Source organism: Spinacia oleracea, chromosome 6, assembly GCF_020520425.1.
Source record: "Spinacia oleracea cultivar Varoflay chromosome 6, BTI_SOV_V1, whole genome shotgun sequence".
Classification (NCBI taxonomy): domain Eukaryota; kingdom Viridiplantae; phylum Streptophyta; class Magnoliopsida; order Caryophyllales; family Amaranthaceae; genus Spinacia; species Spinacia oleracea.
Window position 1 is genome coordinate 143,433,807 of NC_079492.1, and position 17,209 is coordinate 143,451,015.

Below are 17,209 nucleotides of genomic sequence, written 5' to 3' on the forward strand. Positions count from 1 at the left end.
TGAAGCCATTAGAAACTGTAACATATAATACAGAGGCAACCGGAATCTGCATCCATTAATCTACGGGTTCACCATAAGAAAACACAAGGTTAGAGAGATATTACAAAATGGTTAGAGCTTTAACCTAGTTGCAAACCTTGGGTAAGATGATACACTGACTATATACTACAAAAAATTACAACAGATGCTAGTATATGGTAATACTAAGATTATACTTTATTGTTCATCTGCTTGATTTCTGGGGAAGCCAAAACCATTAGAATTTGTGACATTGACATCTTCTTCTTCAGGCAACTGGGATACTTTTTTAGTTTCACCACTTTTAGGGACAGTAGTTGTTGTACATACATCGTCTGGAAACGGAACACACGGACTGTTGTTGTCGTTCTCTTCAGAAGTACGGAGTTGATGTTGGAGATAATCCTGGATAGCCTGATTATCATCAAATAGTAGATTACCTGTAAGAGTTTTATACGCAAATTCGAGGCATGGATCTGACCACAATGGAAAGCAGAACTCAGATTGGGGCTGCTCTGTTTCTCTCTCAGTGCTGCTCAATTTCTCTCCTCCTATGATTGGTTGCTCTAATGATGATTGCTTCACCGTAATTGAAGACACTTCTTCAACGTTCGTATTTCCAGAGAATCCCGGTGGAGGCTGCTCTAGCTGCAGATCATCGATATCAATCAGAAGGGTATCTTTTGTTAGCAAGTCATCATCATCATCAATCTTGTTTGATGCTTCCCCATGAACAAGCACAATTTCTGGAACTATCTTTGGTGAATGATGCTTTTCAGAAATCTTATTTGATGCTTCCCCATGAACAAGCTCAATTTCTGGAACTATCTTTTGTGAATGATGCTTTTCATCAATCTTATTTGATGCTTCCCCATGAACAAGCTCAATTTCTGGAACTATCTTCGGTGAATGATGCTTTTCATCAATCTTATTTGATGCTTCCCCATGACCAAGCACAATTTCTGGAACTATCTTCGGTGGATGATGCGTTTCCTCCTGAGATGTCAAGTCATCAATCTTGTTCGACGATTCTCCTTCAGTTGCAAGCACAGTTTCTAGATTAAAATCAAGTGTGTGATCCTTTTCTTCTAGAGAAGGGAAGTGATCAATCTTGTTGGATGGTTCTCCTCGAGTTGTAAGCACACTTTCTGCATTAACTTCAACACTTTGATGCTGCTTTTCATCTTCAGATCCAAGCAATTCTTGCTTATCTACATCCTCACACTTTTCTTGTAATTCATTTGGGTGTACCAATTCCAAACTAGGGATGGGTTTAGTTCTTGAGGGATTACTACTTGTGGCCCGAATGGGTATTGGGTCGAATACTACTTTAGCATCAACACCAGCAAGCCGTTTGGAGGATCGGGGGGAAACACATGGCAATTTCCTGTCCTTTGTTTTCCTTTTTCCTGTCACACCTTTCCGATTACTACAGCCTCGAATGGCAAGAGCCACTGCATTCTCCTCTGGCAATATGCCCCCCGAAGACGCAGCAGGAGATTCACTCGTATCAAGAGTTGCAACTTCTGCACCAGCATCTTGGACTTCTGACGGGGCGTGTTTGGTCATAACTACAGTTTCTTCGGTTCCAAAAAGATTTTCCAGTAATGGTTTTCCCACTACCATTTCTTGGGAATTGCTGGCTGATTCGGGTGACAAGGTACTCTGCTTAGAACTAGAAGCACCAGCATCTTGGACTTCTGATGGGGCGTGTTTGGTCATACCTACAGTTTCTTTGGTTCCAGAAAGATTTTCCAGTAATGGTTTTCCCACTACCATTTCTTGGGAATTTCTTGCTGATTCGGGTGACAAGGTACTCTGTTTAGAACTAGAAGAACCAGCACCAGCGAGAGCTGGTCTGAGTCTAGAGGACAACCTTCTGGTTTTCCTGCATTCAACTTCTTCATTGCCTCCAGTTTCAGGCAGTGCTTGGATACTTTGTCTGGTCCTTCTCTTTGGTGTTTCTTCACGTTTACTTGAAACATTCATCTCTTGGGAATTGCTCTTCTTAGGACTACAAACACCAACGGGAGCTGTTTCCGGTGATAAAGTGCTCTGATTAGGACTGGAAACACCAACGGGAGTTGATTTCGGTGATAAAGTGCTCTGCTTAGGACTGGAAACACCAACGGGAGCTGATTCCGGTGATAAAGTGCTCTGCTTAGGACTGGAAACACCAATGGGAGCTGGTCTGACTCTAGCGGACGACCTTGTGCTTCTCCTGCCTTCAACTTTTTCATCGCTTACAGCTTCAGGCAGTTCTTGGATACTTTCTCCGCTACTTGCTTCACCAGCTAAATGCGTTTTTATGATCCTGCTCTTCGGTGTCTCTTCACTTTTACTTGATGTCTGATAGTACCCAAAAAACAAAAAACAAAAAAAACCATCCAGATGTCAGAATGACGAAAACCCATTACAGACCACTTTATACATTCACACAAGACATAAAGCTCTTGTAAAACCATCATAACCACTCACTTTTTTTGGGTCAAACTCTCCTTTTCTCAACAACCATACATATTTGTTGTGTTTCAAATAACAATGCAGAAAAAACAACTAAAGTATCACGAATCAAAAAGATGAATTTAGGTGTGAATGGAAGGCGGTGATACATCCCATTAGAGTAGTAATGGATATTCAATCATAAGATGAAAAAAGATGTTTGCTCGCATGGACATTGGCATAAAACTTACATTACATTATTTCACATAAACTACCACAAATTTGTGACAAACGAGATGTAAGAGCTTTTGAAAAAGCTAGCCTTTTCTTTTATGAGCATAACATCAAGCCAACATCTTATCCTGCTAAATGAACCATGCGACCAAACTCAGGGAAAAGCTACCATGATCTTTCTCTCGTTTTGAGGATAAGCCAACAGTTTCATATAGGATATCTCCAGTTACTCACCATTTCAATAAATCTCTAGTTACTTATCGTCTCAGTGTTCTCCAATTTTCTGCAGGATAAGTTGTGTAGCAGCTTTTGCATTTAGGCTAGGATTTTGTTAATAGATTCCAAAACAAACGCTTTAACTACTCCCTTCATCTAAATTGTCTTAGAGAGTCTCTATTATAAGCTGATGCTTTGGATATTCTTACCACCAGGGGCAGATTCCCGGTGGGGTGGGGTGGGGTGGGGTGGGGGGGGGGGGGGTAATAGCTATCACTTATTCACAATGGGTCGTCACTTGTATCACAAACAACCACTTCTCATTTGAGACATCACTATATGCGGGAAGCCATAGAATATCACACTTTATACATCGATATATTTTCAGATGGGACTTAACATCCAAATAAAAGAAGTTCATGAGCTGCTAAACTCGATACAGAAAGTTAAACATAAACCAACCATAACCATAATTGGTTAAGTCAAGCTAATATCAGGTTAGAAGAATTATTTAATAGCAAACCTTCCCAATTAAAGCTTTTACCAAATTACTGCCTACACTGTAATCGCCATGTCATCTGCAACTACAACATTAGAAGGCAAGTCGGGCTCGCTCCTCAATTTCTAGGTAGAAGGATTAATAACTCTCCTTATGGATAATGGGATGCTAACTGGCAGAAAACTAAACTAAAGGCAATGGACGATGCTGCTTCTATACTTCTGGAAAGCCAAGTGAAGACATTGTGTGGTTGCTAAGGCTATAGAAATCAAAGCATCTTCTATCCATCTATATATCTATCAGTAGGTGTATGTGTAGTTTTGATTTAAACCTGTCTACATGATCTGCACAGGTAATGGGTATTGAGCTTCTAAATTCTAATGATGATTTCAACGCGACAAACTACAGTGCAGATGCAAAAACATTACTGAGCGTGCAATGAAGTCGTCAAAGTATCAAGCAAATAATCAAAAGTCAAATACAAGTGACCCACAACGTGGCAAGTAGCAAGACTAGCAACTATCATATGGATCTCAGACACCTCATACACCTAGTCCAAGAACCTTTTCTCTATTGGGAAGGAGAGAAAACTTGAATGCTCGGACAACAAAAAGTTCACTTCATACAGCAGAATGGAAGTTGTAATAATTTCAGCAATATCAGAGGAGGCTTACCGACACCATTTCATTTGCAGAGTCGTTTCCAATGATGCTTCCATTTTTCCTCTGATATGCATGTCTACTAATCTCTCCAGTCTTCAGATAGCGCAGAACTTCCGCTTTAGAGCGGAAGACCAGTCTACTAACAGGATCAATATAGGACTGCAACAATTTCAATACATTGATAACAATAAAAAACAACACTTGCAATAAAATATGCTAAGAATTAAGATAGTTATGGAAAGCATACATCACATTGATGTATACAACTATAGAACCCCAAGTAAAAGCCTTTGGGTTCATAACAGAATTTTTATTTACCGGATTTCTCTTGACTACTTTCTTTCCAATCATTTTTATTCTTGTTTCCTTGATCCATCCAGATGGTAAATCTTCATCCACAGTTCTCTCAGTGACAACCTAGAGAACATTTCCAAGAATACGGCTGTAGACTAGTTAGATATCAAGCAACATAAAGAGTTCATTAGCAGTAACAGTTGCAGGAAGATAAATTAAAGCACGCAAAGTAGACCTTTATATTTTCTGAAGGAAGACTCTTCCGAATGCGTGTTTTTGAAATCTGTGATACGTTTGGCTCCAAATCGGATTTGTGAGCACTTAGTGGATCAACTGACCTCTACAATGAAATTCATTCACATAAGAAACGCTGAGGCAAAGCAGAATTACATTGCTCTTATTACAAAGAGTATTAAAAAAATATCCTAAGGAAAAAAGTATTCATACATTATTCCGTAATAACAAGCTTCAAGAAACGTGTTTGGTACACTGGAAAGCTAGCATAACCATTCTTTCCAACAACTATATCCCTTAAAAGAACCACATAACTCATACTCCCTCCGTATTTATTTAAGAGATACACTTGGTCGGGCACGGGTATTAAGAAGAAGAATTGAATGGAATAAAGTAATAAAACAAGTGGGGTTGAGTAGATATTTAATAGGAAAAACAAGTGGGGACCATGTCATTTACTTAGATGGTGGGGTTGGGGTGTAGTATAATTATTTAATTAGATGGTGGGGTTGATAAGTTACTAAAAATGGCAAGTGTATCTCTTAAATAAATACGGCCGGAAAAGGCAAGTGTATCCCTTAAATAAATACAGAGGGAGTAACAAAGAGTCACATGAGTGGTTTATGGAAGAAAAGAGAATTTATAGCATGTTGTCCTGCAACTATAATACATTTGCAAAATTGCAATCCAAATCCAATTCCAATTCATAGTACTTCAGAATTCACAAGGAATGCAGGTAAAGATATTTAACGTCCTGTGTAATCATAAAGCTGCACTATATGCCTTAACAAAAGCAAACAACATCACGAGACTGGTACATGGGAGAAAGTATTTATATAGCATTGCCAATTCAGGGTCCTTAAGAATTTGTTCTATACAGACAATGCAGGCAACACCAGTTTATTCAGAGTTGACACAATAGTAAAACTGCAGTACGCCATAGCAACAACATAAGTTTGTAAAAGAATATGAAAAAAGACCTTGCTGGAAGACTGTCCACTTTCTCCTCTGTGATTTTGTCCAGATGATCCAGCAAGATAGCGCAATACCTCCGGCTTTGAGAAGCATTTTGTATCAGTTGACGGATCAATATAACACTGCAGAGAACTTTGAAGGTCAAATAAGTTTCCAATGACTTATAGATGAAAAATTAACTGAAGGTCCAAAGTCATGTCAGTTATCTTCTTAATTGACATATACTAACCAGAAACTCAACAATAAACAACCCCTTAAAACAAGAGCCAGGCAAAGAAGAAAAAGTCCATTTTTTAGTACTCCGGATAACGAGTGTGGAATACTCTCTACAAGAAGTATTGTAATAGGCTTATAGGCACAAATATCTGTTACAGACACTGATGAAGGTATCTCCATCGACTTTCTGCACTTGATAGTCCAAAGAGGCAAGAGGTAGCAAAGTGACATATAATTAATAAAAAAAAAGAGTTCACAATATGGCATCATCGCCCTACGTTCAACAAGCCTTCAGCTGCATAGGTACAGTACTTATCAACATACAGAACACCTCCTACTCTAAATGGGGGGGGGTGAAACTGGAGAAGACACAAATTAACATAGCAGAAAGTTTCAGCAAAATTAAGTACAATCATCTCGTGCTTTCATAGGTATATCATGGAATTTCTGTACATGCACTGAACTTCCAGACCAAAAAATTCTGAAAGCAAACCAAAAGTCACCACTAGTTTACTAAGTAACAGACTTAGATTCAGCGTTTATAATAACAAATTTAGTACCTTATACTCAGTTCCTGCTCTGACGCCACTCTTCCGGATTCTCCTTTCTAGGACCCAACCAGTGGGTAACCAGTCAAAATCATTTTCTTCCACATGCTAAATATAGGACACCAATCACATTAGTAAAAAGAACACAGTGCAAAAGTTTTGCACACATGAAATTGACAATTATCAAACTCACATGTGTTTCTATCTCTCCTGAACTCTTCTTAGCAAGCTCAGCAGTGGGCTGAATCTTTTCATCGCCGACGCATTCATCTCTAAGGTATCGAAGCACCTCAGGTTTTGAATAGAATTTTTGACGAGTTGTAGAATTGATGTAGAACTGTAAATCAGGCAACAACATTACAATCTGAGCAAGTGTAGTAGATCAACATTTATAGATACACAGAAAGTATAATTGGTAATATTTCTCTATCATCTCCATCTTCAAACTATTAGTACTCCATCATACACAATAACAGTAATACATTATACCATAAAATCAACCAAGCAAAGCTACTGTGTCCTTACAAACAGCGAGGAAATGTGAAACTAAGAGGTAATATTAGTAATAGGATGGCAATGATTTTCATACTTTAGAAACTACATAACGGATTTATTTGCAAACTACTAAGTACTTACAATCATCCTTGATATAACGATTCGCTCAATAGAGTAGTTCCTGCCTTCCCGGGCATAGTAACATACTACTTCTCAGAAATGACCAACAAAAGCACAGATAAAGAGCGACTTTTGACATACAACAAAGAAGTTTCAAAATTGCACTATGACACATGGGTCGTTTCCTACGCTACATGTGTCAAACAACAGATTAGATATGACCCTATTACTCTATTAGGCCTTTAAAGTTATTCATTTCCGGTTGGCACATAACTAATTCCCATAACTAATTCCCAACTAGCATGATACTAGATCACTAGATCTTAAATTCTCAAAGATCGTGTAACAACAATTACTTGTATACATATGTAGTATAGTAGCAGACTGCCGGACTCCCAGGAAAACTCTTGAATTTTGCATCATTGACATCCATGAAACAACAGAACATAAACAAGAATGAAACCTCTGGAACATGATTACGAACCACAGCTGACAGGATATAACTTTAGCAGAAGACAGGGCCGAACTTTGATAAGCATTGCAACAACATCAGAAACTGGGATCATTTGAACAAATAAAGGTCTCTGTATTTCCACAATCAGGTTATGGAGTAAAGTAAAATTTTCGACATTCAAATCACTGTACTAACGACGCACCAATGAGCTGTTGATAAACATCAATTGCCATTTTTCCTACTATTGATTTCTAACAATTAACAACATTCCCTTTTCCAACCTCAAGACTTTCAAAAGGCTCGTAACAATACGGAAATGGGGCCACCAACTAACCAGTATAATGACTACCAAGAAGTTCCCAACCTCGGTCTTAAAAGGTCGCCGTTCTCGCCTCTTATTTGTGTCCTACTACAGCCCAACTTATAACTCTGCTTGAACTTTCCACCCAGGCCACCCCCCCTCTTTTGAAAGTATATAACCGAAAGCAGTAACTCAACCATGCTGTAATTCATTCTAAATTCCCAAATATTAATTACTCTATTGAAATGCTTCTCTTTACACTTTATGCCATGTTCACACTAATAGCAAAAACTATACAAACACAAGAATCTGAGTACTAAACAGTAAACAACATGCTCATATAGCTAGTTTCCGGTGATTGCATGTAGATCACACTAATTTAAGAGCTCATAAAATTGCTAGCATCTGAAAACTGCATAAAAATCAAACCTAACAACCTCCTCAAAACCCCAATCAGTCTATTTTAATCACCATGCACTCAAACCAGAAACACCCAAATAAAAAGGGGGGAAAACCTTAAAATCAACAAATTATAAACCCTAATTTAACAACAACAACAACAACAACAACAACAAAAACACAATCAAAAGAAGAAATTCAAGATTTGAAATAAGAAACCTTAATCTTGCGACCATCTTTTCTCTTGGTTTTGACTTCCCAACCAGGGGGAGGCCAATCTGGTTGGTTGCTCTCGGACACCATTAGAAGATCTTGCTGCTTTCTCTCTCCTACTACTGTTTTGTTTTCTGGGTTTTTGAGACTGTCTGAAATGAAGAGAGAGAAAATAAGACAGAGGGGAAATGGAAATTACAGTACAACGGAAAAATCGGAGTGGTATAAACAAAAGGGCAAGCAAAATTGGATAAATTGGCCACGTGCTCATGGATTTTACGGTTTTTACCTGCCCTTTTAAGCATCAACTGTGCCCACCTCATTGTACTCTACTCGTTTACTTTTGCGGATTTATGCAATAGATTTGGTCAACATTTTGCCACTTGAATTTAGGTAAGGTTGTACTCATACTCCATTTTGTATCGGCAACTTTTGTGTAAGACCGCCTTACCGGAAAGATCACTTTGGTTGCTTAACTAATTGGTTTAATTTCTTAACTAATTGGTTACATTACTTAATTAATTGATTCAATTGCTTAACTAATTAATTCCTTTGCTTAACTAATTGGTTTCAGTGTTTAACGAATTAGTTCAAGTTCTTAACTAATTGGTTCCATTGCTTAACTTATATGATACCAAAGTGGTCTTTTGTGTAAGACTGCCTTATAGAAAAGTTTGTAATTTTGTATAGCGATTGCGATAGTTATTAACGGATTGTATTGTATTATTTCACTAATAAGCAATTGCGGATTGTTGTTAATTAATTGTATTGTGTGGTTTCACTAACTAATTATAAGGTTGATGGAAGGAGTTTCTCACATTTTTTTCAACTTTCCGAGCAAGTTGTTGAACCTACATAAGACTATGATACGATTAGATGACCAAGTTAATTAGCTTATGCAAGTGTATTGGCTAGATAAAATCAAGCATGTTGGGAACTGAGCTGATCTTATGTCTTAAGAAATTTGTGGACATACATGTGCAATAAACCAACAATTGTCCTTATGGACTAGAGAAATGACAAACCAATATACGGATAATACCCGAACCATAAATGTCGTTAAAGACCATTGTTGATTAGTGGTTCTACGACAAAGAAGGAAAATAAAAAGAAATTTGAACCCGAACTTTCTTAGACTGTACTACAGACAATAAGTAAACCTATGTAAATTGGGAATTTATTTTGGTTTTAACAATTTTTAGAAAAATCGTTCAAGGTTTCCTACGTCAAAACCACATTAATTGAATATATCTTATCTCCCGTATATTAACATTGAAACATGCAGCTTTCTCCCGGCTTTCTAAAATCTCTATAATATGCAAATGTGTTTTATAAAATCAGTAATAGGTAACTTTAATTAAAAAGAAAAATAGTCTATGAAAATCAATAAAACCTTGCAAATTAATTTTGTTGTTGTATAAAAGAAGGGGCTAAACAGAACAAAGAGGAGGATTAAGGCGCCAAAGCCATGGCAGTCTGCAGTCCACCCATTGCTCTTGCATTCCCATGTCTTTCTCCTGCAAAATTCTCCCTCAACTCTTGCAGTAAGCAACATTTCTTACTCCTTTTTGTATAATTTTCAACTTTTTCTTGCAATTTTCAGTTAATTGAAAAGATCAATAATTTTGACTCTGAAATTCCTCATATAATGCTTGGCCCAACATTTAATTTTGACATTGAAACTGTAAAGATTGAACCTTTTGGTACAAATTTGGGATTGATTTTAAAATTGATACCAATTTCAGCCCTAGAAATGAAGTTTTGGGGTAAAAGGAGAAATAGAGTTATAACTTTAGCGGCTTCATCACCGAATTCGAGTTACAATGTCGAACGAAAAAGGTTTGTTTTCTTCCCCAATTTGATTTAGGGATTACGTGGTGAATTAACTGATAATTCAATATACTTCGAGAAGACATTTGATTTGTTGGAATTAAATTTTATAACCAAAAAACAAAATTTTAGTTGGATATTTCCTTGTTTTGTTTGTGGCTAGGAATTCATTAATATATATGCTGTTCTGTATGAAAGGGAGAGCAAAGTAGCCATTGCTCGAATTTGTCAGTCCAGTACAATTCGATTATTGGATTAAATTAGACTATTGGAGACACTGGAATAGCTTCCTTTTCGTTGAAGCGGATAATGGGGTTGGTTTAAGTAGTTGAGAATCATGGACTATGTGATTTCTTTTGGGGAGGTCGGTCCTCGGATTGGTTGGTTTGTTAAAAGATATACTTCTTGAGGCATAAAGATCAACTAACAAGATATATAGAGAGTTGTAAATAATAGGTCATTTTATTTGTTAAATCAGAATAGTTAGATTGAGGGGCTAAAGAAAGATTGATAAATAAAACTTTTCTTCAATTGCATTGGTCATACCGTGTGAATTGTGGTCATACCGTGTGAATTGTGCGTCCTGTATCCTGTTGCTTATCTAAGTGATATTTAAACTATATATGTAATTGTGTCTCCTTTGTTGCATTGTAGGAAAGTTGTGGAACATTTATGTTTATTGAGAGCTAATGAAGATTTATCTGATGAACAAGAGAAGGATATGTTGGACAACCTTTATACATCTCAGTATCATATGGCTGGCATAGTTGCTATATCTTTAGGTGAATAAACATTTAAACATCATAAATGAAACTTATGCTTATATATGTGTGCTTTGTTTTCAGAATTAGTTATCCGTTAAGTTTTGATTATTGAAACCATGGAGAGAGCTTGTTTATTTATTTATTGGTCCGACTTAAGTGTACACTTACTTTGGCTTCGGATTTTTTTTAGTCTCAACTGTGGGAAATTGGCATTGTGATCATCACTTCTTTTCCATGTTCCTGCTTCACCAAAGTACATAATGACATTTCTTATTAGAAAACTTCATTACTATAGAACAACTTACAGCAGATTTAGTTTTTTAGTAGCTGTTTTTTCTTTGTTTAAGCTTACCAATTGCTTGAATTTCCTCCGCAGTCCGCACTCTATCCCCTTCACTCCTGAGAAAAAAAACCTTCCTTTCCAAATCTATAGTTATTTTTTATGTGGTTTATTTATGGTAACAGTGTAAGTTTGAAAAATTACTTAATCGGTTTATATTAGTTGTATGACTTACTTGGAAGTTATACTATTTATTCCTGTAGGACGGACCTCAGATCAAAATCCTGAAAACTACACCCATGGCGTTTTCATGCGTTTCCACAAAAAGGAAGACCTTGCCAAATATTATCAGAATACTTCTTATTTGCGTGTTCTCAAGGAGTATGTTTCACCTTATTGTCATGTACGCACTGCAATGTAAATTTCAAAGCTTGTTTTTTTCCAACTTACTGTTTCCAGCTGTGTCTGTATATACTTTGTGGATTAACTCAACAGATATATTTACTTTAACTTAAGATCATTACAATTATACAGGACTTACTATATGTGGATTTCGAAGCTGAAGTAGAAGATGATATCCTTGCCATATTTCGGAAAGGAGAGGTTATAAATTTTCTTTTCCCTACAAGTAGTTATGCCCTGGTTTTAAAGTACTTGTCTCTGATGTTATTTTCCCTACTTAATATAATTGAACATCATTGGTTTGTGTGGCCAAGAGGGATGCTCAAAGCCAAATCTTATTTGCAAATCTTGTAGGTTAATCTAGGGGTGACTTTTTTTTTTTTTGCCAAATAAGAATTTTATTAAACCAAAGGGGAAAACAGGAAGAACAAAGCTACAATACCACAACAACCAAGCAGCCTATGTAATTTTGCAAAAATACATCAGAATGAATAAGCTCCTGCCTTCTTAGCAAGCCACTCATCATTTGCAGCAAAAAAAACTTACACAACTAAAAACAAAGGAAACCACCAGTCAAAAACAGAACAACAATAGCTTCTGATTCTCAGTAGCTTTATAAGCAGTGGTAAAAATAATTTCTTTGACTAAAGAAGCAGGATGCTTAGAAGAATTAGTGAAGGATTTCCCATTCCTCTGCAGCCGAACATGGTAGATGCATTCTGCAAAACATATGACATACAACTTATGCCTATCTCCAGATTCTTCCCCTCTTGACAGAAACTTGAAGCTCGGCAGTAAACTCTGTAACAGGCCTATGAAAATGTAGCAAGTGAAGAAGCTTACCCCATACTGCAGTAGAGTAGGCACACTTGAAAACCAGATGCTCAACACTCTCAGGTTCAAGCCCACACAGATAGAAAACATTGGAAGTTACTTCCTTCCAAACTAACAATCTATCCAAGGTAGCAAGCTTATTGTGAATAGCGAGCCAACTTATAAATAAGCTTTTGGAGTAGCTTTATTATTACACAAAACTTTGGACCAAGGAACTTTGCTGTGATTTCCAAGCAAATGCTGTTACATGCTTTTGATAGACAAACTTCCGTTCTTACAAACAACATCCCATCCTCCCATATCAATAATAAGCTCCATACAACTAAAAATCTTTTTAAGAGGCCAAGTGTTAGAATCCAACCTTCCTTTACTTGTATTTCTCCTTTCTATTGCTTTCTAGGATCTTTCTAATAGTTTTCTAGGCTTTAGGGAGAATTATTATGTTACTGTAATTCCAGTGTTCACTGGGAAGATTTAGCTAATTCAAAATAAACCTCTATGAGGGGTATGAACCAATACCTCTCATCAGAAGTTGCATTTGCTTAATTCATGTGTTGTTGCTAGCCTTTATAGATATTGTGCTGTCGCATGCTTTTAAGCTTTCCAAGACCCATCAAAGTCCCTTGCAAAACAGATACACTCTCGTCGTCGGTCCCGCTTGTGCCTGCTGTGCGCACACAAGCGCCCCGATCGACCCTCGACCCTCGCTCTTGTCGCCAATAGGCAAGAGTGCCCATTCTAAAGCAAACACCCGATCGTGCCCCGAGCCTTGAGATTCACTTTCCGCACAAAGCTTGCGCCCTTGCCGCCCCATAGGCAAGAGCGCGCCGCACGGATCCGGTGTCAAAACACTCGGACCGTGACACCAAGACATATTAGCAACTATCTACCCACCTGCACCAAAGTTTATCCTTTTTATAAGCAAGAGCCCACAAAAGCTTGGTGACAGCAGCCTTCCATAAACTCATCTCTTTGACGTTCCATCCTCCGGCTGTTCTAGGAAGACATAGAGTATGCCAAGCAACTAAGGTCTTCCTTGAAGGATTGGTATTTCCAGTCCAGAGATACACTCTGCAAATACTTTGTATTTCCTTAATAGCCTTCTTAGGTAATATGGAAATTTGACACCAGAAAGCATGCAGACTTAGCAGCACTGTCTTTATCAACTGAAGTCTACCTGCATAAGAAAGAGACCTCACAGTCCAACTCTTAGCCCCAGCAGTTACTCTTTCAATAATGGGTTTGCACTGAGTATACGAGAGTTTTTTGACAGAGAGGGGAACCCCCAAATAACGAAAGGGGAACTCACCTTTAGAGACTTTAAACCTGTCAACAATTTTGGCTTTATAGGCATCATCAACTCCACCCAAGTAGATGTTTGTTTTATCCATATTTGCTTCAAGGCCAGAGGCACGAGAAAAGCTATGGAAAGCATGCAAGAGAAGCGAAGTACAGACTTCATCCCCCCTAGAGAATAGCAACAAATCATCCGCATACATCAGATGCGTAATATTCAATCTTTCACATTTAGAATGGAAATTAAAATCAGGAATTTGCTTCAAAGAGCCCAATTGCCTTGACAAGTACATAGCAAAAAGGAACGGAGACATTGGGTCTCCTTGCCGTAGTCCTTTCTTTGCACAACAGGGAGGACTTGGCTTACCATTTATCAAACTACTATAAGAAACAGTTGTGATGCAGGAGAAAATCCATGTTACAAATGGCAGAGGAAATCCCAGCTCAAGCATAACCGTGTGAAGGTAGCTCCACTCAATTGAGTCATATGCTTTCTTCAAATCCACTTTAAGCATACATCTTGGAGATATATGAGCTCCATTGTAGCCTTTAATCAGTTCAGTAGCCAACAAGATATTATCAGATATAAGTCTATCAGGGATGAATCCCGATTGGTATTCACTAACCACATCACCAATAACTTGTTGCACCCTGGAGATCAAGATCTTTGCTATGATCTTATAGAAGACATTGCAACATGCAATGGGCCTAAAATCTTTAACCCCAGAAGGGGTTAGGAATTTAGGGAATCAAGGTCACTGCAGTGCAATTAAAATGATCAAACATAATACCAGGGGAGAAAAACTCATGGACTGCAGCATAAATATCAGTTTTGATTTATGCCAAGTAACAAACTCATGGACCAGCTTTTTTTTATAAAAAATTGCATTTAAACCATCAAATGCTCTTAGCTTTTGTTACTTGTTACTTTTGTTGGTGACAACTTTTGAATAAAACCTGCTCTTAGATTTATGTTGGTTATTAAATTGACTGAAATTTACCTTGATAACAGGAGTTTAATTATGGAGTGGAGTTTGTGCTTCTGATTAAGTTTAATGAGGGCGCTTTAGATGGACCAGCAGAAGATGCATTGACTTCCCTTGCAAACTTGGCATTCGAGTTTCCATCCTTGATTGTGCAGTCTACTCAAGGTGTAGCTATATCCTAACGTGCATTCCCTTTAGAAAACATGGAAGCTTTCTGTGGAATGATTTAGAAAGCCATAAATTTTCAACAAGGAATGCTTTGAACATACAATGTATTTGCTTGCTTATCTTCCAACTTTCATGTCAGGTCGCAATTTTAATCTCGAGAGCAAGGAGTACACACACGCAATAGTGACTCGATTCCGATCTGGTGAGTTCGATCTCTGCATGTTTTATGAGGCTTCTGAAGTGCCAAACTTGGAGCTAACTATTGTTTTCTGTTAAATTGCAGTTGAAGCTCAGAAAATCTTCATGGATAGTTCAGAGTACAATCATGTAAGTCCATGTATAGGTTATCTACATACGTAGGTATTAGTGCCAAAATCATGCATATACCTGACATAATGACTGGTGGAGTTTGGTCTGTTGAAGTTGATCTTTGTGAAACGCTTAATATCGGACAATTTGTACATTTAGGAATTACTCCATTTCTAGCAAAGTAAATGGCAGACACCTTCAACAGATCAAATTCCGTGAAATTTTCTACTTTCTTTCTTGCAAACCTTGAGGTTCCCTTATTCATGGACAAATTCACCTTCCTTGTGAAAATCTAGGAAAAGCTAATATTTTCTAAACATCAAAATGAAAATTAGTGGGGGATGATGCTAAAATAAAAGCAGATATTAGTACTATCAATGTACTTTTTAACTAGGCCTAATACCTTACAGTAAGTACTATAGTTTGCATTTAACAATGGCTTAGCTTGCTTTATCCTAGTAACATGTCATATTCTTTTGCAAACTTTGAAATAACAGATATGGGAATCGAAATTACTGCCAATTATCCTTCAAACTCTTTCGTTCCATTTCCTCGTGGCTCCAGTAGGCACTGAACTCATGTAAAGGCAAGCGGCAACTGTATCTGCAGTTCGGTTAAACTTGATGCATACTAGTCCTGGTAAAGGCAATTTCATTTACCTGACTGTTATCATTAATTCTTTCTTTAAACTGGTTTTATTTAAACTTGACACTTTTACTCGTGTTGTAACAGTATAATCCGAAGATACTCCATATGCAACAATATTTTCTTCACTCAGATATCTATCTAGAGCTTCAAATTTGTGATTGATTGGCTCTGAATAGTTACGTGCGTGTTGAATTTTTGCAGGGGTTAATGATGTTTACCTACATAATTGCCGAATTAGGAAAGGTACCTGGTTAATAAGAGTATGTACATTCAAATCAGTCACATTTTGAAATATAGTAATTGGAAAAGGGGTATATATATAATGTATAAATTGCTGTCTTTGGTGGGTCTTTTCCACAGGAATTGAGCCTCTTGAACTGGAGTCTTAATCCTATCATACTATTCACGTTTGTTTATATGGATATCTTGTCAATCATAATCTGATTAACTGTATTGTTTGAAACTAACATAAGAAATTAATGGCAAGCTCTATTATGCAGCAATTTCAATATTTCATGTTACTAAAATTTTTTAGATATTTCTCATATGTTAACTTAAAATGTAGGTTTCGCACATCCTTTTTGAATGGAGGAGTACTAGTGAATTGTGAGCTGATTAGCGAGTTTTAAATTGATCTGTTGCCTGTTTCCCCTGTATCAACGGTTGAATAAGAGATCAAATTATGTATGGAATTGCTTGTTGAACTAGGAAATATGTTTAATGTTAACCAGGAGTAATGAATCTATTACTTTATATTAAAATAGACACCAGGAATGATACGTGTCATTTCCTGGTGTAAAACTTTCCCGCCAAAAACCACTTTCCTAAAAAGTATATCAATTTTTTTATTTTTTTATTTTTTACCCTTTTTTATAAACTATTTATGTATGAAAAAAAATATTAGTTTAGAAATTGTGGTAATAATAGATACCACGTAATAATAATTTTGCTATATACTTTTTGGTAATATTTTATTCAAATCAGTATATTAATAATGAAAAATATGTTAACTCGATATGTCATGTTGGGCAAATTAGCATATTACACATATATAATATGCATATTCGATGAATAAATTTAAATGAGTATGTTAAAACAAATTTATAATGATGTACGGAGTAGTAGTTTGAGGATATTCAATTAAATATTTTGTAAATAAATTATCATAATTCGTGTGTGCACGGGATCTAATCTAGATCTAGTTATGGTAAAGTTAGGCACCAATCACAAAAAAAAAATTATTGGTTTATCATGTTGACTTTTCTATACCCGAAAAAAAAATCGTTTTTTTTAACATCCATTTAAATTTGCATAAATAACAAAGAATTTATTTTCTTATGTTAAAGCACTTCTTAAGTCGGTTTTTAATCCA

The 17,209-nt window shown here is 36.7% G+C and overlaps 2 protein-coding genes across 8 annotated transcripts; one reads left to right on the top strand and one right to left on the bottom strand.

Annotated features, from left to right (window-relative positions):
- Positions 1–30: 30 nt before the first annotated feature.
- On the bottom strand, positions 31–8,633 carry LOC110802087 (uncharacterized). The gene is made up of 8 exons (XM_022007505.2): positions 8,327–8,633; positions 6,532–6,675; positions 6,351–6,446; positions 5,580–5,696; positions 4,601–4,705; positions 4,390–4,488; positions 4,084–4,230; positions 31–2,367 (listed from the first exon to the last, which is right to left on the bottom strand). Exons 1-8 carry the CDS (start codon positions 8,408–8,410, stop codon positions 217–219), a joined length of 2,943 nt encoding a protein of 980 aa, XP_021863197.2. The 5' UTR covers positions 8,411–8,633; the 3' UTR covers positions 31–216.
- Positions 8,634–9,704: 1,071 nt separating this feature from the next.
- On the top strand, positions 9,705–16,578 carry LOC110802114 (stress-response A/B barrel domain-containing protein UP3). 7 transcript variants are annotated; one of them, XM_022007544.2, is made up of 11 exons: positions 9,705–9,864; positions 10,066–10,159; positions 10,805–10,932; positions 11,458–11,597; positions 11,729–11,797; positions 14,739–14,877; positions 15,020–15,082; positions 15,164–15,207; positions 15,687–15,828; positions 15,922–16,080; positions 16,403–16,578. In XM_022007544.2, exons 1-9 carry the CDS (start codon positions 9,789–9,791, stop codon positions 15,771–15,773), a joined length of 840 nt encoding a protein of 279 aa, XP_021863236.1. In that variant the 5' UTR covers positions 9,705–9,788; the 3' UTR covers positions 15,774–15,828; positions 15,922–16,080; positions 16,403–16,578. The 7 variants fall into 7 exon arrangements, with proteins under 7 accessions (XP_021863236.1, XP_021863237.1, XP_056689217.1 ...); XM_022007545.2 differs by having other exon boundaries at positions 16,039–16,080; XM_056833239.1 differs by lacking the exon at positions 16,403–16,578 and adding an exon at positions 16,198–16,253.
- Positions 16,579–17,209: the final 631 nt, after the last annotated feature.